Here is a 23529-nt window from a genome sequence, read left to right as displayed (position 1 = left end):
TTGTAGGCTGATTTCTAACCTTCCTCATGATCAAGGATACCCCACGAGGTGAGATTTTGCGTGGAGCCCCAGATCTTTGTCGATTGACAGTCATTTTGTACTTCTTCCATTTTCTTACTATGGCACCAACAGTTGTCTCCTTCTCGCCCAGCGTCTTACTGATGGTTTTGTAGCCCATTCCAGCCTTGTGCAGGTGTATGATCTTGTCCCTGACATCCTTAGACAGCTCCTTGCTCTTGGCCATTTTGTAGAGGTTAGAGTCTGACTGATTCACTGAGTCTGTGGACAGGTGTCTTTCATACAGGTGACCATTGCCGACAGCTGTCTGTCATGCAGGTAACGAGTTGATTTGGAGCATCTACCTGGTCTGTAGGGGCCAGATCTCTTACTGGTTGGTGGGGGATCAAATACTTATTTCCCTCTGCAGAATGCAAATAAATTCATATACTTTCCACAATGTGATTTTCCGGATTTAATTTGTGATGTGCTATCTCTCACTGTTACCAATAACCTACCCTTCAATTATGGGCTGCTCATGTCTTTGTCAGTGGGCAAACTTACAAAATCAGCAAGGGATCAAATACTTATTTCCCCCACTGTAAGTGAAAACATTCAAGCATTACTATGACAGTAAAATAGATACTATTGGAGATTCTACGTGGAATGTTGCTACTATTGGAGATTCTACATGGAATGTTGCTATTCCACTAGCAACATTCCATGTAGAAGGCTGCGCAGGCTTCTGTTTCTGTGAGTCTGACGTCCTGCACGTACGTGCAGGACGTCAGACTCACAGAAGCAGAAGCCTGCGCGGCCACATTGCTGATCTACAAGGGCCGACTTCTACATGGAATGTTGCTAGTGGAATAGCAACATTCCATGTAGAATCTATAGAAATCAAACAAAATAAAACATGGAAAAGAAAATAAGATGATACCTTTTTTATTGGACATAACTTAATACATTTCTTGATTAGCTTTCGCCCTTCTTCGTCAGATCGGAAATAAGCAAATGTGCTAGCTGACAGTGTATATAAGTGAAAACATTCAAGCATTACTATGACAGTAAAATAGATACTATTGGAAATTCTACATGGAATGTTGCCACTATTGGAGATTCTACATGGAATGCTGCTATTCCAGTAGCAACATTCCATGTAGAAGGCTGCGCAGGCTTCTGTTTCTGTGAGTCTGACGTCCTGCACGTACGTGCAGGACGTCAGACTCACAGAAGCAGAAGCCTGCGCGGCCACATTGCTGATCTACAAGGGCCGACTTCTACATGGAATGTTGCTAGTGGAATAGCAACATTCCATGTAGAATCTATAGAAATCAAACAAAATAAAACATGGAAAAGAAAATAAGATGATACCTTTTTTATTGGACATAACTTAATACATTTCTTGATTAGCTTTCGAAGGTTGCCCTTCTTCGTCAGATCGGAAATAAGCAAATGTGCTAGCTGACAGTGTATATAAGTGAAAACATTCAAGCATTACTATGACAGTCTGACAGGGTGGGAGGATGGGGGTGGGTCGGAGGTATGCATGGGGACATCAAAGCATATCATTGATATTCTAACAGGATGGGTGTGGATAGGTGAGGGGTGGGGTGATCAACAGAGACATACAGCTTTATGGTTTATAATGGGCTAGGAACCCCAGATCCTTGTTAAGTCCTTTCTGTTGGGACCCACCCCCATCCTCCCACCCTGTCAGACTGTCATAGTAATGCTTGAATGTTTTCACTTATATACACTGTCAGCTAGCACATTTGCTTATTTCCGATCTGACGAAGAAGGGCGAAAGCTAATCAAGAAATGTATTAAGTTATGTCCAATAAAAAAGGTATCATCTTATTTTCTTTTCCATGTTTTATTTTGTTTGATTTCTATTAATAAAAGCTTGAAATAAGGTAGAGAAAGAGAAGGACAGAGAGGCTGGTAATGTATATCCCCATGTATTACAAAGGAAAAGCTTGATTAAAAAGCCAGAATTTAAGAAGATTTTTAAAAATGAGGTGTGAAGATTTCGATTTAAGGTGAAGCAGTAATTTATTTGGATTTTGCTCACATGTTTTTCAGTAGTAGCTCAAGGTGACCTGAGGCAATGGAGGGTTAATTGACTTGCCCAAGATCACAAGGAGCAGCAGTGGGATTTGAACCGGCCACCTCTGGATGTCAAGACTGGTGCTCTAACCACTAGGCCACTCCTCCACTCCAGAATTTAGATCCAGCATAAGAAAATGCCTTAGCACGAGTGATGTCGAGCCTTATAGCTGAGGGAGAGGGAAGGTAGAGGAGAGCTTGTTGGGAGGAGATATAGGAAATGAGAAAATTAGAAACGCATTCAGGAGCAGGTGGTAGAAGGCTCTTGTGAACCAATAAGAGTAATTTGTAATGAATGCGAAAGGAAACAGCCAGTGTTCTTTTTTGAGTAATGGAGTTATGTGATCGAATTTGTGTTCATTGTGTAAATGTTTGATGGCAGTGGATTGAACGAGTTGTAAGCGCTTTAATAAAGATAGGGGTAATCCAGAAAACACTGCATTACAGTAGTCCAAGTGTGTGTTGACCAGAGAGAGAATAAGGGTACGAACACATGAAGCAGGTAAATAGGACTTAACTGAAGATTGAATGACTTTATTAATGTGTAGTTTAAACAAGAGTTTGGGGTCGAAAGTGACTTCCAAAATGCGGAATTTGTCATTCATAAGTCATGGCGTGACCTTGAAGAGTAGGGGAAAGGGGAACGATGCAGTAGGGATTAGGGAAGTGCATAGTTTCAGATTGGGAGACATTATGGGCCCTGTTTACGAAAGTGCGTTAGTGTTTTTAGCGCATGCGCTAACCATGTAGGCACCTATAGGGATATTGTAGGCATGTACATAGTGTAATACCGCCTCCCTTTCCTGGGGAATGTATGCAGCAATCTAGACCTCTGCCTCCATGCTTGTGCAGTACTCTTGAAGCAGGTCTCAGTTCAGAACAGAAAAAGATTTAATGCCAACTCCATCCGCGAACAAAACAAACCAGATCCTCTCACTATTGGGGCACAGTTTTAATTATCCACACTGTCCCCTTCGCTCGATAGCAAAGTTCAGTTTTCCCTTATTTATTCAGTTCCACTCCGCATTCTACTTTTAGCAAAATTCAGTTCCACAACAAAAACTCTCCAAAGAAAGAGGAAGAAATTATATGAAATAGGAACATCATACCTTTCCTCCTCCAGCACTTCCACCAGCTTTGTCCCAAGCAGGGCTGGCCGCACACCTCCCTCTTCACAGTACAAACATCTGTGGCCTCCCACGTGCTCTTGTGCCGGAGAGGTTAACCTTGAGTATATTCCCAGTCCATGCTGGCTGTCTCCCCTTGGACTGGCAAATCAGCAGTCATGTCTCGCTCCTCCTCCTTGTAATCCATCCAACTGTTCCGGCAACTCAGCTTCCTCCTCTTTTTCTTCTCTCCCTTCCCCCTGCTTCAGAGCATTCAGAAAATCTCCCGTCCTCCCTTCACAGCTGGCAGGAATCCGGTATTGATTACGCAGCCATGGGAACTGGGCGTCCTCATGGCTATTCCTCCCCCTGCTGGTAACTGGGGGAAAACTGCTTCCTGCTGCCTTCCCTTCCGCTTTTGCTGAGAATCCCTCCCAGGTTTTTGGGCCCACCCCTTTCTCCCCCCTCCCTTAGGGAATTCTGGACATTGTAGTTCTGCGATGCCCTGCTTTTGGTTATATCCTTGCTTACCTGCCTTATCACAATAGTTAACGTGCGTTAAAAACATTAACACGCCTATAATGCTGCTTAGTAAACAGGACCCTAAGAGAGAGTCTGATTAGAAAGCCATGAACTCAAGACAGAAGTTGAGGGGGGAGGGATCAGCCAAATTCAGCATTATGCCATTTATGTTTCATTAGGCACACAGCACCTAACGCATCTTAGTAAAAGGACACCTATATTACAAGTAATTGTTCTTTATGAGGAAGTGAGATTAGAGCAGATAGTAACGCTTAAAATGTTATAAGCTGCTCACTACTGTGACACACACAAAGCCCCATTTTGCAAAGGGGTTGAATGTGGGAATTTTGGCATCCAGGTGAGGATGTTCACATTCCAAAAATTTCAAGGTAGCAGAACAAAACGCCTAACGTAGAAAATTCATTCTGCTGAATCTTCTTGACAATCGAGTAACCAATAGGTCAAGAAAGAAGAACAAAAGATTTCAGCTTTCACAGCCGCCTCTGTCGTAAAATTGTGGGACCTAAGCTAGAACAATACAGTCACCTGTTTTGAAATGTGAAAGATCATTTCCCCTGACACAGCTTGCAGCGAAACAAGGCGCCCTTGTTGGGATGTTTTGGAGACAATGGACAGTTTGAATTAAGCTAAATACCTCATATCAAGATTATGTTGTAATAATCTTGCATTCAAATACTGTTTTTTTTAAGTTTCTTATTTTGACAAGTGATTTTTCTGTGTGTTTTCATTGTTGACAAGCTGTGACTTTGAAATTTTGGCTTTCAGCTAATGCCATTCCGAAGTTGTTTTTTTTTTTTTTTTTGGGGGGGGGGGGGGTTGTGAAATTTTTGATGAATTTTAAGAGTACAAGTGGAGTTTTTTGGCCCCATACATTTTTGGGAAGGGTCTTTTTCTCCACATTTGAGCATGTTGGACCGATGATTGTATTCTAGTTTAAGTCCCACTGTTTTATGTTAGAGGTGGCTTCAAACACTGAGGTCTTTTTACGCTTCTTAATTATTTATTTATTTATTGCATTTGTATCCCACATTTTCCCACCCACCTCTTTGCAGGCTCAATGTGGCTTACAATACATCGTGATAAGTGGAAATACGCCTTGTTAAAGAGATGGGTCTTCGGTAGTTTGCGGAAGTTAGTTAGTTCGTAGATCATTTTTAGGTTGCGCGGTAATGCGTTCCATAGCTGTGTGCTCAGGTAGGTAAAGCTAGACGCATGCATTAGTTTGTATTTTAGGCCTTTGCAGTTGGGGAAGTGCAGATTAAGGAACGTGCGGGATGATTTTTTAGCATTCCTGGGTGGTAGGTCTATCAAGTCTGACATGTAGGCTGGTGCATCTCCGTGCATATTTTGAACGTGATGCATTCTTTCAGTGGGAGCCAGTGTAGCTTTTCTCGTAGGGGTTTAGCACTTTCCTATTTTGTTTTACCGAATATGAGTCTTGCTGCAGTGTTCACGTTTCCCCAGTATTTTCCAAAATGCTCTGTTGATTGCAGAATTGTTTGCATTGTCTTGTGTGGCACTTGTGTTTTCATCTGCTCTTTGGTATTGATGATGTGTTGTCATATTTCATGAGGATCTTGCTTTGCTGACGTTTGTGTTTCTCCCTTTTTTGAAATTTTCATCTCCAGAGCTGTTTGATAATTATATGCAACAGGATGCCCACGAGTTCCTAAACTACTTGCTGAACACGGTGGCTGACCTGTTGCAGGAAGAGAGAAAGCAAGAGAAGCAGAATGGCAAGCTGCAGAACGGAAGTTTGGAGAGTGAAGAGGTCAAGAGGCCAGACCAGACCTGGGTCCATGAAATCTTCCAGGGAACACTAACCAATGAAACCAGATGTCTTAACTGTGAAGCTGTATGTCAAAGGAAAACCTTTTGCTTCATTTCAGGAGCTGTGTCAATGACAGAATCCTAACGATTTCTTGTTAGATTTTATGATAGTACTGAACTAATGTTGCATATTACAGAGTACTGTTCGATGGAAGCAGTAGTGTGGTTGACAAGGGTACATTTCTTATATATGGTATGATATTTGGGTAAATACAACACTGATGTGCCATCACAAAAATAGTTCCCTATTATGGTAATATGAAGACCCCCCCGAGCCATGCTTTTTTGGACATCACAACATCTCTGGATAGAGAGAGGTTCAAGAAACACAAACCTCAGGAGAGGATACGACAACTCCTATTAAGAAATGTTAAAATTAAATCAAACTATTTAAAACTCATAAAAATAAGCATGAGATCTGCAAAAGGATGAGGAATTATTTTCATCTTTGATCATACTTAAGCCATTTATCATTCCTATTTTTTCCAAATGCTTGATACCGAAACATACATATAGTCATCAAATACACTACATCGTAACATTCGCCCTATCAATATTCTTACAAAAACATTTCAGTCTTTAGGATAACTGTTTAAAACAAGTCCAAAGTCATCTCTCAAGGAAGGCCTTCATAAAGCAATAGTTTTCAGATACTTCTTAAATTGTTGTTGTCTACTTGCACAGAGTCTCAAATGTCCAGGAAGTCTATTCCACATACTCGCACCAGCGGTCCCAAAAAACTCAGTTACGAGTATCACCAAAATATGTTGTACTTGTAGGGACACATAATTGCTTTGCTAATTCGGAGCTTAAAACTTGTCTCGGTTCATACATAGGTAATGCATTCAAAAAATATACCTGAACCATAGCATAGATCATTGATAAATCAAAGATAGCGCATTAAAAACCACCCGATTATTTTACTTGATTGCTTTAATCTTCAATTTTTTTCAGACTTTGGGATATCAGTTGCTAGGATCTGTTGCTAACTAGTTGCATTCATTCTTCATTTTACTTGCACTTATTTCCTGTCAGTAGCTGCCACACAACCCCAAAATATAATAGATCCGTTCACACATTTAACACTTGGCAAGGTGTTCGTTTCTTTAAATGTTTTTTCTCCAAACATATCTTATGTGGATGTGGCTGAACAGTTCAGGTTTTTTTTTTGTTTTGTTTTTTTTAATTAATCCAAATCACTTTGTTTCAAAATGTTTCAGGCTTATCAAGGATTTCTTTTGCCTACTTAAGGCAATGACTTTTGCGAAGAGATCATAAAGTAGGATGTAGTCTGATAACTCTCCCATGTAGATCATCATTGTGCAAATAATGGTGTATTACGGACAGCTGCTCCAGCGTCAGCTAAATATAGGCTTACAGTTGGTATTAAAAACCATGGGAGGAGATCAGAGTACCAAGGGAATAAGCATAGAGAAGGTAGAGAAGAGGGCTCAGAACAGAGTCTTGAGGCATGTCAACGAATTTTATTATAGGAAAACTACCAAGAGATACACTAAAGGTTCAATGGGAGAAATAAGAGGAGACTCTAGATAGGATGGAGTCCTGGACTCCAAGTGAGCAAAGAGCTTGAAGGCGTAGACCATGATTGATGGGATCAAAAGCAGTAGATAGGTCAAGGATGATGAGGATTGAGTTACTGGCATCTGGTCTTAACCGTGGCGTGGTTGCTATAAAGTTTGGTAAAGGCCGCCTCAGTGGGCTGGAGAAGATGGAAACTAGATTGGAGTGGATTCAAGAAACTCACAGCAGTTGCAGCCCTAATTGCATTACTGGATAGAATAATTGGGCCCTTTTGATTATCTGCGATTGTTCACTGTTACAGTGTAAGGCAACAGAGATAAACAGTTTAGTAGAAGGGAGAGAGGATAATTAAGCAGGGTATTTAGGGTCAAATAAAAGGTTTATGAGACATGGTGTGATCACAGCGTGTTTGAAAGCAGTAGGAACAGTTGCAGTAGGAAGTGATGACATGATGGGGAGGACTTAAGGAGAGAACGATCTGAGGAGCTGTGTGGAAATGGAGTTAGAAGAAGAAGTAGTTAGATTGATTTATTCATTTACTATAATGCCTTTCACAAGTTTGGATTTTAGTAAAGGAGTAAGGATATCAGAGGAGTAAAAAGATGGGAGAGGATTTAGAAGTGGGGTTCAGTGAAGAACTCAAGATGTGTCTCTTGAACTTTTGCACTTGTTCTTTGGCCAGTGGGTGGTGGTTTACTTTCATGGCAGACAGAGGTGGCGGTTTGAGGAGAGAAAGTGTGATGAATTGTTGGTCAGTGTTACAGCTAAAAGAGTTTTGTCGTATGGACATAGTATGCTTGCTTAGCAAGCATAAGAGCTGCTTCATTGCTTTTCTTGAGTTCCAGTTTAGTCATACTACTGATGTTTAGGGTTGTGACCACCTTCAGATGCAGATTACTGTAGTACCTCCTTGGATGTGCAGCGTTGTCGTATCAGTGCTGTTTTGGGCTGAACTTCTGCTCCATTCGAGTTACTCCATAGTTTTAATCTTGTTGCCACTAAGGATCTTCTGTATTCATCCCATACTTTTTCGAGTTGTGTTAGGTTTTTTTTTCCCCTTCACCACCTCTGAGAGGGTATGCCAAGCATCCATCTCCCTTTCTTCCCTCCCTTCCACCCATTTAAATTTTTATTGAATCAATTTAAACACATACAACCATCATTTACAAATACAGGCCCACAGTTTCAGTAGAAAATCACTTCCCCTTCCACCCACAGCTCTTCTTCCCCTTAACAAGTGAAAAACTGGTATTGGACCAGCTTATTCATTAAAAAAATAAATAAATAAAATACTTGCACTCTATCCTAGACAAAGCTATAGCACAGAGTCCCTCCAACTAATGAGTTCAGAATGGCCTTGGATCAATCTTGTTCTTTGGTCTCATTCTTTTAGATCTCTCTGCTTCTTATGATCTTGTAGGTCACCCTCTCCTTCTGCATTGTCTTTCCAACTTAGGTATTCATTGTACTGCTCATAACTGGGGGGGGGGTTCCTATCTATCCAGGCATTCTTTTCAAGTTTCTTCTGCCTCCCAGATTTTCACAGTCATTTCCTTGTAACAGCGGGGTTCCTCAGGATACGCTGTTGGCCTCTACATTTATTTAATGTCTTCATGTTCCCCTTCTGCTTCTCATACAGTCGCTGGGCTGTAGTTTGTATCTCTCTGCAGATGATATCCTGATTCTTTTCACTCTTCCCTCCTCTTCAATAGATATTAGTCCTCTCCAAATCTGCTTTCATTCAGTTGATAAGTGATTACACACTCGCTGTCGACTTCCCAATACAAAAAAAAAAGTGAAGCGGTTATTCTTACTGAGCTATGTTCTCTTATTCCATTTCCACCCTATAGGCAACGCAGCTCTCCCCTTCTAAGAAGAGATTCGAATTCTGGGGGGTCGTCTTGGACTTAAAACTTACCCTTAACTCAAATTGCATCTATTGTGTAATCATCATCTTCAGAAGACATTCCACAAAACCTTACTTGTCGCTCAACTTTTGTAATCTCAAATTTGGTCTATTGAAATGCCCTCTACAATGGCCTCCCCTTAGTTCCATTAAATATCTTCAGCTTATTCAATCATCTGCTGTCAAACATCAATATAGTGCCAACCATTTTGATCACGTTACTCCTCTTTCAACCTGTACTACATTTAATTTAAATCTTCTTTTATTAATTAAACAGGTACAACATTTTGGTTCAAAACAACCAGGTAGAACTTGGAACAATTTTCGATATAACAATGCACCTTATCATTTCAGCAAAGTTTTATACAAAACAGTTCCTCTTTTTCCTCCCCTCCCTCCCCCCCAAAATCCGCCACCCCCCCCCCCCCCCAAGAAAAGAAAAGTAAAAAAAAAAACAAAAACTTTTTCATATATATTTCTTGACATCCCAACCTGTACTACATTTAAGATTCTGTTTTTGTTCACTGTGCATTTGATTTCAGTACGCCACAGAACTTGGCTACCATTATTACTCTTTATTTTCCCTCTTGGACCCTTCGCTCCTCTCAAGCCTCCTTGCTAATCCTCACTCCTTCCCTCACACATCCATGTAGAGATTATGGATCTGTCTATTTGGGACATTCCCTTTAGAATACCCCCTCCTTTCGCCAAGTCAATCTGAAAACACTCATTCGAAATTTAAAAAAGCAGTAGAAACCTAACTCTTTGAGCAGGTCTTGTTGATTCTGTTACTGAATCTGCAATCTGTTTTTTCCTTTCTCTCCTTACGGCTCTCTTGCCTTTTACTTTAATGATGGTATATCAAGATGGTACAAATAAAATAATAAACACCACAAGTAGGTGTATAACATTTCTAGCTTCTCAACCTCCATCTTGGCCACAAAAGACTCTTGCCCATTGAGATGCTCATATAGTGCACTCCCTTATAGCCATGCCCATTACTTGACACCTTTTATTTGGTTACTTTAATCACATCGTCATTATTGAACGTTATACATTACCCTTGATCTCAAATACCTGAAAAAATTTTTTTGTTTCATTTGTACCCCGCGCTTTCCCACTCATGGCAGGCTCAATGCGGCTTACATGGGGCAATGGAGGGTTAAGTGACTTGCCCAGAGTCACAAGGAGCTGCCTGTGCTTGAAGTGGGAATCAGTTCCTCAGTTCCCGAGGACCAAAGTCCACCACCCTAACCACTAGGCCACTCCTCCACTGTTGCTACTATTTGAGATTCTACATGGAATGTTGCTATTCCACTAGCAACATTCCATGTAGAAGTCGGCCCTTGCAGATCACCAAAGTGGCCGCGCAGGCTTCTGCTTCTGTGAGTCTGACGTCCTGCACGTACGTGCAGGATGTCAGACTCACAGAAACAGAAGCCTGCGCAGCCTTCTACCTGGAATGTTGCTAGTGGAATAGCAACATTCCATGTAGAGTCTCCAATAGTAGCAACATTCCATGTAGAGTCTCCAATAGTAGCAACATTCCATGTAGAATCTCCCATAGTAGCAACAGAATCTCCCATAGTAGCAACATTCCATGTAGAATCTCCCATAGTAGCAACATTCCATGTAGAATCTCCAATAGTATCTATTTTATTTTTGTTACATTTGTACCCCGTGCTTTCCCACTCATGGCAGGCTCAATGCGGCTTACATGGGGCAATGGAGGATTAAGTAACTTGCCCAGAGTTCACAAGTAGCTCCCTGTGCCTGAAGTGGGAATCGAACTCAGTTCCTCAGTTCCCCAGGACCAAAGTCCACCACCCTAACCACTAGGCCACTCCTCCACTGTTGCTACTATTTGAGATTCTACATGGAATGTTGCTATTCCACTAGCAACATTCCATGTAGAAGTCGGCCCTTGCAGATCACCAATGTGGCCGCGCAGTCTTCTGCTTCTGTGAGTCTGACGTCCTGCACGTACGTGCAGGATGTCAGACTCACAGAAACAGAAGCCTGCGCAGCCTTCTACCTGGAATGTTGCTAGTGGAATAGCAACATTCCATGTAGAGTCTCCAATAGTAGCAACATTCCATGTAGAATCTCCCATAGTAGCAACATTCCATGTAGAATCTCCCATAGTAGCAACAGAATCTCCCATAGTAGCAACATTCCATGTAGAATCTCCAATAGTATCTATTTTATTTTTGTTATATTTGTACCCTGCGCTTTCCCACTCATGGCAGGCTCAATGTGGCTTACATGGGGCAATGGAGGGTTAAGTGACTTGCCCAGAGTCACAAGGAGCTGCCTGTGCCTGAAGTGGGAATTGAACTCAGTTCCTCAGGACCAAAGTCCACCACCCTAACCACTAGGCCACTCAAATGAATTGTATATCTATTTTCTTCTATGTTACTTTATATTTTCTATAATTGAAATAATATTCTGTACTTCTCATTCCGGAAATGGCGATCGCCACTACGGTATAATGTAAGTCACGTTGAGCCTGCAAAGAGGTGGGAAAATGTGGGATATAAATGCAGAAAATAACTAAATAAATAAATGGTTATATGCCATTCATATGGTAGCCCTCTTGACAATTCTTATTCTTGTTCATCCCTCTGTGTAGAGACCCATGGTACAAAGGTCTTTCAAACCTTCTCAAACACCGTCAATGCATCCCTCTTCATGGCAGTCAGTTTACTAAAGTAACAAACCTTATCCAACTGCTGTACCAAATTGCCTACTGGTGAAAGGGAATCTTTTTTTTCACCGTACTCCTGCTATTTCATTGTGGCCATGTAACAATACATTTGTGACCAATCTTTCTCTTTCCTATCACATGTTGAGGCCCGAAGTGTGCAGCAAATAGAACCTAGGATTCAGAAGAACCTCCGTCCATACCACCTCCCCATCATTTTTCTTGCTGTTCTACCAAATGTAATTGAAAGTATCTTCCTGTCCCCAGTTCTGCCAACACTCCCTGCTCACTCCAGAAAATATTCTATGTATACGATGTTCTGATGATGTTTACTTTTATTTGGGTTTAAATTTAATATACTTGTTGGTTCTTTGACTCAAAAGTAAACTGCGTTGGACCATATTAAGAATAAGCAGTCTAGAAGAATTGAGATTAGATTACATTTCCTATTGAGGATCATATACCATCTATATAGCATCTTGTACCCATTCTCCACTTTGTAGACACAAATAGCCTGATTATCATGGATCCTGTTTCCCCCACTCCTTTTCTCCTATGTTTATCTCACAATCCCTCCTCCCATATCACCATACGCCTTGAGTTGGAGACTACATGAGGCCATAGTAGTCCATATATTTTGGAGAATATATGAACTTTTAAGTGGTTGGGCCCAGCACAAAGCTTCTCAAAATCCATCCTTTCTTAGCATTGACCATCTTGCACCCTCCCTATTCCAACAAAATGTCTAACCTGCACATAAACGAGGGACTCTCATAGTCTTCCCTCAGTCCTCAAAGCTCAACTCCCTCCCTTGTCACATCAACTGTACTACACAGTTCAGGTTGTTCTCCCACACTCTGAAGGTCCCGTTTACCAAACCTGGATGAAATTCTAAATTTTATCTAATCAGCATTCTTCCTGTGTATTTCTTGCCCTCTATCAGTATCTCCCTACTTGAGTGATTGCCTGTTAATGTTAACTGGGCGATGGGATTCATCACTTCAGCCCCCTGTTTGCTAACCATGGAAGAAACTGTTTGGGGGTACCCAAGATTTCTTGTTGCTCTATTAAGACCCACTGTTTCGGGATTGAGGTTATCTAAGTCACTACAGCCCTCAACTGAGCCACCATAAAATTCCTATACGTGGCACCATTATTTCTTCCCCCCCCCCCCCCCCCCCAATATTCTTTGGTTGATTCAACACCTGCCATGAGATCTTAGGGTGTGTTTGTTTATTCCAGATGAAATGCATTAACTTCTGTGCCATATTCAAAATGCAGCAGGCACCCTTACGGGTAGTGTTTGGAACAAATACAGCAGCTTGGGTTGCTCCATCATCTTTACTGTTGCCATTCTTCCTAGCCAAGATAATTAAGCATGGACCATTTCTCCAGTTTATCTACAAGGTCTCTCCACTTAGGATTATAGTTAATTACCATTGGTAATGAAACTTGCACCTTCTGGAAGAACAGAACAATATTATTTGCGAACAACAACAATTTTATATGCTCCCCCCCCCCCCCCCCAACAACCATCCTGATTTGAGAGTAACTGTTGTGCTATTGTGCCATGTAGTGACATGGCCAATAGCAGGGATGTTAAATGCTAGAACAGGTCCCATTCAGTCTAACACACACCTGAAGTGAGCTATACAATGCCATTACCCACTTCAAAAGATTTCTCCTCTAGCCCTCCCACCTCTAGTATTTTAAAAGAAAGGGCCAGTTCACTTAGTTTGACACCAGAGGTGTTTTACAGGTAAGATAATTGGTTCAGCCTTCCTTTAAGAATGCCATATTAGGTTTAGTAGGCGCCATAGGTGCCGACTCCGTGGGTGCTGTGGGTTCTCGAGCACCCCCAATATTTTCACCCGTAGAAGTCTGAACCGGAAGTTCCCTTCCCAGCCAGCCCAACCTGCCCGGTGCCCGCCCTCTTCTGCCTCAACAGTCCTCCGCCGGTCCGCCCTCACATTCCTGCGTGCCGCCCAGAATTTTAAAAGTCATCTTACCTCGGGGTCCCGGCGGTAGCAGTGAAAGGCGAGCAGGCTCGGCGCTGCAGCCTTCCCTTCTTTTTCAGCTCTGGTCCCAGGGGCATTTCCTGTTTCCGCAAGGGCGGGACCAGAGCTGAGCGAGAAGGGAAGGCTGCAGCGCCGAGCCTGCTCGCCTTTCACTGCTGCCGCCGGGACCCCGAGGTAAGATGACTTAAAATTTTGTGGGCGGCACGCAGGAAGGCGAGGGTGGACTGGTGGAGGACTGTTGTGGGAGAAGAGATCGGGTTGGGGTTGGGACTGGCACTCGGAGGGAAGGGGGGCCTGGAACTCGAAGGAGAGGGGGGCCTGGAACTCAGAGAGGGGGGAAGAGGAAGGGGAGGGGGGAAATGCACTACCTGTAAAAAAAAAAAAAAAAAAATTCAGCACCCCCCCCCCCAATCATTTTGAAAAGTTGGCTCCTATGGTAGGCACTGAGATATTTTCTGATGTTAGGCTTCCAGGAATGATGTCTGATTGGTCTGGATCTACTAACCTTGCTACCACTGCCTAGTATTTAATGAGCAGATTTGAACATGCATAGCCTCTTTCCAACTCGCATATTATGAGTTCATAACTTCCTCGCAACTGTTCTCTGTAGGTGCTTCCTTGGTTTCAGGATAGTAAATAATTGGGGGGGGGTGGGGACTATTCCCCAAGACTTGGCTCTCATATTTATTTATTTAGATTTTGCTCACACTTTTTTTCAGTAGTAGCTCAAGGTGAGTTACATTCAGGTACTCTGGATATTTCTCTGTCCCAGGAGGGCTCACAATCTAAGTTTGTACCTGAGGCAATGGTGACTTGCCCAAGGTCACAAGGAGCAGCAGCGGGATTTGAACCGGCCACCTCTGGATTGCAAGACCGGTGCTCTAACCACTAGGCCATTCCTCCATAAAAGGACTCAGTCCAGTGCTGGGTCTCACAGCAATGTGATAACTCCCTTATGTATTCCACCTATCTTGTGGAGAATCCTCTAGTTCCTGGCCTTGTTTTCTTGTTAGCCCCAAGCTCACTCCAGAAGCTTTGTATTTTGGGGATAAGCAACATGGCATCTGTTTGTTTTTTTGGAATTTGGCCACATACTAGTGGCCTGTGTTGACAACGGTTGAGCACAGGATACTGGGTGGTATGGGACTTCAGTTGCTGACCCCTGAGAGTGAGACAAACAGCCATCGTCTTTCCCAGCCTTCTGGCTGTTTCTTTGGAACTGGAGAGGTTGCTGCAATATGTGGTAGGAATTGATGGGGAAAAGTGTGCTTCTTTGTGGAGTTTTCCAAACTAGCATGTGCTATTCCCTTCCCACAGAAATAAGAAAACATTTGACCGTCTGTTACACAAGCTTATTTTCAAATGGAAACCACCTAGCTAGTTTCTCTTTCAAAACTAGCTGCTAGTATGCACAGTAAAAATTGCCACATCCTTTTCAAGTGCAGGAGCTGTTTCAGAATGGCCTCTTCTATTCTGACTTCGTGTGTACGCAAAAGCTGGGCCTTTGACATGTGCACTGGGTATATAAGCTAGCTTGGAAATTTTTCTGCTAGGATTAGCTCATCATGGGTCCCATCTGCAGATGAAGCCTTTGTGATTCATCTAGCTAACGATGGTAAACATGTGATGTCTTTGTGCTGGTGACACTTTACATAATCTCCCTCGTGTGTATGGACTAACAGATGCCATGCATTATTTTAGGTGATGCTGGATGCAGGAATGAGAGGGAAAAATGAACATACATTACATTGCCAGTTAGTATCTAAGATTCTGTGATGGGGGCTGTGGTAAATCTGCAGGAGCCAAGGTGTCTATGAAGAAATTGTAATACTGTTTATTTGAATTTTCAGTTGCCTAACATCATATTGTATTGCTTTTGAGTGACAGCTGAGCAGTGGAAACAAATTCAGCATCCAATATTTATTTATTTATTTATTTATTTGTTGCATTTTAATCCCACCTTTTTGCAGGCTCAGTGTGGCTTACATTATGCCGTAATGGCGATCGCCATTTCCGGACTGAGTGGGTCCCAGACCTCAAACTTAGGAGAGAACCCAATATGTCTTAAACCAGACCTCCACAGTTCCCTTCGTCTCCCAAACTTGCACTCCTCATGACCCCTGCCCCCTTCTCTCATCTCCCCTCATGGCCTATTCCTGAATCCTCTCTCTCCTGTCCCCTACATAACTCTTCCCTGCACACTCTCCCTTCTATCCCCATGACTCAGTTCTCGCCCCACACCCGTGACCTCTTTCTGGGTCCTTTCCAGCCTGTCCCCGTCAGGGCCGCCGAGAGCCAGAGCCGGGCCCAGGACAAGGCCGCCGAGAGCCAGAGCTGGGCCCAGGACAAGGCCGCCCCCAGGCCCCCCCACCCCACCCGAGGTCATCGTCGCCGCCGGGCCCCCCCCCCCCCCCCCGCTACCAGGCCCTGAACTAACCTTAAACGCCTCCTTCCTTTCCTTTCACCACCTTCGCGGCAAAGCAGCAGCAGGGCAGACCTCTAGTTCCTTCCGTGCTCTGCCCTTGTGGACGTTACGTCAGGCGAGGGCAGGACAAGGAAGGAAGGAGTGGCCTGCCCTGCTGCTGCTTGCCGCGAAGGTGGTGAAAGGAAAGGAAGGAGGCGTTTAAGGTTAGTTAGTTCAGGAGTGACGGCGGGCGGGCCTGACTGCGGTGGCACCGGGCCCCCTCCAGAGGCCCGGGCCCGGGGACTTTTGTCCCCCCTGTCCCCCCCCCCCCCCCCCCTCTCGGCAGCCCTGGTCCCCGTACCTAACTTTATTTGCCTGGACCTGGCAGAGATCCGGCAGCAGCACTTCACGCTGTAATAACAACCATGCAGATCATCACCCCCTTGCATCAGTTTCCTTAGCCAATATGATGGTAATGCAAGATGCGATGACTTTATTGGTTATTCAATATTGTTTATTCACAGACTTGATATACTTCATTTCAAATACACGCTAATGCAGTTTACAAGCTTGTTGCTGCCCTTGCATTTCCCATCAAGCTGACCCAGGACCGGGATGTGTGTTTGTTTTTACCTCCCATGAAGGGATGTTGGGCTCCCCTGTGGTGTGTGTGTGTGTGTGGGGGGGGGGGGGGGAGCGCCTTAGTCAGTTGTTACTCCGCCTCTGAAGATTTTGAGAAATCTCATCACTGGTGACTGTGGTACCATTTACTGTTGTGACATAAGAATTATTCAAAGATGATGGTTTCCTAAGCGAAATTGGTCCATTACCATGAATTCAATCTGGAGCCACTTTCATCAGTTTAAATAAATCTCATCTTCTGTGTCTGTGTTTCCCCAAAGGGCACATCTGAACAAATTATACACTTGTAAAAGAGAGAGCTTTTTAAAAATTGTTTTAGCCAACTGTTTGGAAAAATATAGTTTAAAAGTATTTGAAACAGTGGGCATGAGATTAATTGAAAGTTGCCCATCAGAGGCCCCTGCAAGAACAGTACCTGAATGTAACTCACCTTGAGCTACTGCTGAAAAAGGTGTGAGCAGAATCTAAATAAATAGCAAGATTCTAGAATCCTAAAGAGTAACAAGATTCCGTGCAGAATCTCAGAGTAGCAACATTCCATGTAGAACCCCAAAGAATAGGAGTGGCCTAGTGGTTAGAGCACCGGTCTTGCAATCCAGAGTTCGCCAGTTCAAATCCCACTGCTGCTCCTTGTGATCTTGGGCAAGTCACTTAACCCTCCATTGCCTCAGGTACAAACTTAGATTGTGAGAAATATCCAGAGTACCTGAATGTAACTCACCTTGAGCTACTACTGAAAAAGGTGTGAGCAGAATCTAAATAAATAGCAAGATTCTAGAATCCTAAAGAGTAACAAGATTCCGTGCAGAATCTCAGAGTAGCAACATTCCATGTAGAACCCCAAAGAATAGGAGTGGCCTAGTGGTTAGAGCACCAGTCTTACAATCCAGAGGTGGCTGGTTCAAATCCCACTGTTGCTCCTTGTGATCTTGGCCAAGTCACTCAACCCTCCATTGCCTCAGGTACAAACTTAGATTGTGAGTCCTCTTGGGACAGAGAAATATCCAGAGTACCTGAATGTAACTCACCTTGAGCTACTACTGAAAAAGGTGTGAGCAAAATCCAAATAAATAATAAATTAAAGATCAAATCATATGCCATTTAACATCTGAACCTTGTAATCGTTCTGAGCACTGCCTCACAGCTTGGAATCATAGACCATCCACAGCATTTCTCTGGGTCTACATGTGCCATCTTTGCTTATAAACTATGCTTTCTATTTAAAATGTTTTATTGTGTTGACATTGTGAGTAAGTATTACTATGCCATACTTTGGAACGTTGTTTGAATATTTGTACTGCTGTAATTGTCTATAGCTTATGTTTGAGTTGTTCTTGCTGTACACTGCCTTGAGTGAATTCCTTCAAAAAGGTGTTAAATAAATCCTAATAAATATCGTAAAGAATGACCCCCACTCATGAACCTGCAACCTGCTAATTGAATTTGCCAGTGGATGCCTTTCATATGTGACTGTCTCTCTCTCTCCTCCTCAGGTCAGTAGCAAAGATGAGGACTTCCTGGACCTTTCGGTTGATGTGGAACAAAATACTTCAATCACACATTGCCTGAGGTATTTCAAAAGTAGCACACGGCCAGCTCTTTCTCTTTAGAAATCCAAATGTTCTTGTTTTGAGAATGTATTTGTTTCACGAAGTCGGTGCTGTATTTCAACACAGCTGCCAGCATATCAGCTTTTTTTAAATATTCAGCCACGAATGGTCTCCATCTTGTGTGTGATTACAATAATTTATAGCGATGTTATTTACATCTTCACGTCTTTGATTTTCAGAGTAGCATGTATCACCACAATCATCTTTGTACTTCTGTTCATTCCTGTAAGACCCTCTTTTTAGGGGGCATGCAATGAAGCTACAAAGTAGTAAATTTAAAACGAATTGGAGAAAATGTTTCTTCACTCAACGTGTAATTCAACTCTGGAATTCGTTGCCAGAGAATGTGGTAAAGGCGGTTAGCTTAGCGGGGTTTAAAAAAGGTCTGGACGGCTTCCATAGACCATTATTAAAATGATTTGGGGAAAATCCACTGCTTATTTCTGGGATAAGCAGCATAAAATGTGTTGAACTTTTTTGGGATCTTGCCAGGTATTTGTGACTTGGATTGGCCACTGTTGGAAACAGGATGCTGGGCTTGATGGACCTTTGGTCTGCCCCAGTGTGGCAATACTTATGTACTTAAGCTAATCTCTGGTGATGCTTTGAGTCCAGCTTGTAGAGCCACCTGGGACAGAAATAGAAAAAGTAGTATTGTGGAAGGCAATAACTTAGAACATAAGCACAGCTATCCAAAACAATTGCCATAAAGTAACTCCGTTGATTTTCCCTGAAGCAGCCAGTGTACTTGGCGAAACAAGTATCTTTGCCAGGATTTGTATACTCTGCAGATTGGAGAACGTTTCATGGATTACTTTTTTTTTTTTTTAATAAATCTTGTTTATTAATAAAGAACAGTAATCTCATAACCTTTACAAAGCAGTGTTTCGTACAATATATAATTACAATTTCTTACAATTTCATGGATTACTTTTGAAGCGGGGATTGCTATACTGCTAGATTGGATGCCAGTGGAAACTGTATAGGAGTCGTGAAGATGTTTGCAGATAAGTGATGTTTGGTGCACAATGAACTTATTATTATTATTTTTTTCTTACATTTGTACCCTGCGCTTTCCCACTCATAGCAGGTTCAATGCGGCTTACATATTATATACAGGTACTTATTTGTACCTGGGGCACTGGAGGGTTAAGTGACTTGCCCAGAGTCACGAGGAGCTGCCTGTGCCTGAAGTAGGAATCGAACCCAGTTCCCCAGGACCAAAGTCCACCACTCTAACCACTAGGCCACTCCTCCACTGTTGCTACTATTTGAGATTCTACATGGAATGTTGCTATTCCACTAGAAGTCAGCCCTTGTGGATCACCAATGTGGCCGCGCAGGCTTCTGCTTCTGTGAGTCTGATATCCTGCACGTGATGTGCAGGACGTCAGACTCACAGAAACAGAAGCCTGCGCAGCCTTCTACATGGAATGTTGCTAGTGGAATAGCAACATTCCATGTAGAATCTCCAATAGTAGCAACATTCCATGTAGAATCTCCAGTAGTAGCAACATTCCATATAGAATCTCCAATAGTAGCAACATTCCATGTAGAATCTCCAATAGTATCTATTTTATTTTTGTTACATTTGTACCCTGCGCTTTCCCACTCATGGCAGGCTCAATGCGGCTTACATGGGGCAATGGAGGGTTAAGTGACTTGCCCAGAGTCACAAGGAGCTGCCTGTGCCTGAAGTGGGAATCGAACCCAGTTCCTCAGGACCAAAGTCCACCACCCTAACCACTAGGCCACTCCTCCACTTATGAAGCTCCTTACATATTTTGCTGGTAATCCTTTCGAATTTTGAGTACTGGATGGAGTTTGCCGACGATACGATTGAAGGCAGCTAGTTATCATTGCTGATGAATTGCTGCTACTTAAGTTTGAGGGGTTTTTTTTCTCCATCTGATTTGTTGGAATGGATTGCAACAGTATGTTTATGGAGTTACTTTAAGGCAGTCGTTACAGAAATTAGAAAGCCATAAATCTAGCTATAAATTAATCTTTCATCGCCTGTATCAAATTATCATTTACATACTTAAGGAGCAACATATATTTACCGCCAAGTTTTGCTTGTGGTGGTAGAAAACCTAACTGGAAACCTCATTTCTATTGGAAGAAAATGTCCTTTGACTGTGTATGATACGTCCAATCTCTGTATCCAGAGTATTGTGTATAAATTTCCCTTTGTGAAAATGTTTTATACAATTTCATTTTATTTCCACAGGGGATTTAGTAGTACAGAGACTCTATGCAGTGAATATAAGTATTACTGTGAGCAGTGCCGTAGCAAACAGGAAGCTCAAAAAAGGTGAGACCAGATTGTTGTAAGATGTTTGGAAGTACTCGGTTATATAAGAACAAAATTATATAATGTAGTAAGTAATGGCAGATAGTCCATCCAGTCTGCCCAGGAAGGTGGCTCTGTGCAGGTTAATCCCCATGCCCTCTCTCCTTTTTCTTTGTTGTTTGACTCATTTATGTTTTACTCTGGGTATATCCTGTACCTTTTTGAATTTTTTTTTTGTTACATTTGTACCCCGCGCTTTCCCACTCATGGCAAGCTCAATGCGGCTTACATGGGGCAATGGAGGGTTAAGTGACTTGCCCAGAGTCACAAGGAGCTCCCTGTGCCGGGAATCGAACTCAGTTCCCCAGGACCAAAGTCCACCACCCTAACCACTAGGCTACTCCTCCACCGTCCTGTCACCGTCTCACCACCAGACGTCCAACGCCCTCTCCGTTAAAAAATATTTCCTGATGTTGCTTTCCAGCTTCCCCCTTGAAGCTTTATTTCGTATCCTGTAGTTCTCTAGTCTCCCTATTTTTGGAAAAGGTGTGATTTTTCATTTATATCTTTAAAGTACTGAAGACTGACTTGTTCAAAAAAGCATACAAAATGGATCCCTCATAACAATCTGACTCCTAAACTACACCAGACACAATTTTATATTGGGACCAGTGGCGTAGCAAGGGCGGGGCGGTGGGGGCGATCCGCCCCGGGTGTCAACGGGTGGGGGGGTGCTCCGTCCCCCCCGGCGCAGCGCCTCTCACTCCCCCCGACAGTCCCCACCTGCCAGCTGAGCTCCGGCCAGCACCTCCAATCTGCAGCGCTGCTGACTTTAAATGAAGAAAATCGTCTCGTCGTTGGCCCTTCACTCACTGAGTCCCGCCCTCGAGGAAATAGGAAGTTATATCAGAGGGCGGGACTCAGTGAGTGAAGGGCCAACGACGGTTATCTTCATTTAAAAGCAGCAGCGCTGCAGATTGGAGGTGCCGGCCGGAGCTCAGCTGGTAGGCAGGTGGGGACTGTCGGGGGGAGTGAGAGGCGCTGCGCTGGGGGGGGGGGGGGTTAGGGTCCACACCAGGGGGGGTGCCGACGCCGGGGGGTGCCGTTCCACGTTTGGGGGGGCTCCATGTTGCACTGCACCCGGGGGGGGGGGGGTGCAGCGGCGATCCGCCCCGGGTGTCAGCCAAGCACAGATCGCCACTGATTGGGACTCTTTTATTTTGCCTATTTTATTTACACCCTAATTACTGATAATCATACCCTGTCCTGATATCATTATGTTATGTTGTTATCCACGTACCCACTTCTTAATCAACATAATTTTCGTATGAACCTTAATAGCAATAATTCACAAATTCTTCTCCGTTAATATGATTGCCATAATATTCCTATGCACCGTATCTGAAGAAACAAAACATCCAATTTATTCACCGCACGTGTAAAAGTGGATCTTGAGTGGAGAGCCGACGGGGTCTTGTTTAGCCCTAGCCGGGGCTGCATCAGGGGTTACAGTAACAACAAAAAAATCTTCTCGCACTTTCCTCAACCTTCACCCACCAAATTGCAAAGGCCTGAAATACAAACTAATGCACGCATCTACCTTCTTCTATATGAGCACGCAGCTCTGGAACGCGTTGCCACGCAACTTGAGAACTGTCTATGAACTGACAAACTTCCGCAAAGTATTGAAAACCTATCTCTTCGACAAGATATACAACAAAGAGCAACACATGTAACTGTATAACCTCTGACTTATATAGAAATGTTCTATACTATCTTTTGCTTTATTACTATCATTTAATCCAAAACTCTCTGTTATAATAAATGTATGTTCCCCTCTATTTCCCATATCCACGATGAATTGTAAGCCACATTGAGCCCGCAAAAAGTTGGGATAATGTGGGATACAAATGCAATAAATAAATAAAGTATTTAAATGTCTATATCATATCTCCCTCCTCTCTTCATATTTGTATCTTTCTTTTTGATGAGGTTTATTTCTCCCGTATGAGCAGTGGTTGCAGTGTTCTTGTGTTCCCAGCGGGGTTTTGTGACTGGACATTATTGCCCCCATATTGACCAGGTCCTCTGTCTCAGCTAAAAAGCCAGGAAGGGAGTGTCCTCAGCTAAAAGCTCAGACCCTACTCTTCAATCTTAACAGTACATGAGCAATTGTAGTTTATTTAAAAAAATTAAAAACATTTTTTAAAAAGCCATTTTTTTCCCTTCTGCTCTTCTTAAATAAACTATAGTTTTTTCATGTTCTGATTTGGAAGCTCCCAGAATTGAGTGTTGAAATGAATTAGCCACGTTGAACCTGATCTATCGGGGATATAAGTTAAATAAATAAAGCTGGTTCTGTCCTATTCATTATTAGACTCGGCTAACCTTTTCAAGCAGACTAGGATTTTGCAGCTTCAAGGATTAGTTTCCCTGCTGACGTTTCTCAGTAGATTAAAAAGAACGGCCTGGTTCTTTTTATACATTTCTTTTGACAACAGATGAGGATTTCTAGGTTTGTCTAATCTGCCCATTTTCTTTCCTTGTGCAGGAATCCTCTGTGCTTATCTCCGGTTCCCTTGAACTGTCTCAGTCCAGAGTAATTTTACAGTCAGTTTTGTGTATACATGACCTCTAAATACTGAGCGGTGTAAAAGTATGTGTGATGACTTGATGGTTTCCATTGCTGGTAGTTGTGTACAAGGGCGGACCTCATAAGTACATGCATAGATTATAACATATACTCATCTACTATAATAAAACGCACCCTCAGCGTTCTGAGGACACTGACGTCACTGCAGGCACTCGCACACCGGTTCGTAAGT

General features: G+C 42.9%; 1 protein-coding gene across 1 annotated transcript in view; it reads left to right on the top strand.

Annotated features, from left to right (window-relative positions):
- Positions 1–23529, top strand: part of LOC115458940 (ubiquitin carboxyl-terminal hydrolase 12-like) — an 82716-nt gene that overhangs the window by 46436 nt on the left and 12751 nt on the right. The window contains exons 4-6 of the mRNA XM_030188799.1: positions 5384–5610; positions 18295–18371; positions 20642–20725. Of these exons, the coding sequence (XP_030044659.1) occupies positions 5384–5610; positions 18295–18371; positions 20642–20725 (388 nt within the window). The remainder of the gene's footprint in view (positions 1–5383; positions 5611–18294; positions 18372–20641; positions 20726–23529) is intronic.

This window comes from Microcaecilia unicolor, unplaced genomic scaffold, assembly GCF_901765095.1.
Source record: "Microcaecilia unicolor unplaced genomic scaffold, aMicUni1.1, whole genome shotgun sequence".
Taxonomy (NCBI): domain Eukaryota; kingdom Metazoa; phylum Chordata; class Amphibia; order Gymnophiona; family Siphonopidae; genus Microcaecilia; species Microcaecilia unicolor.
This window is presented reverse-complemented; position numbering and strand designations above follow the sequence as displayed.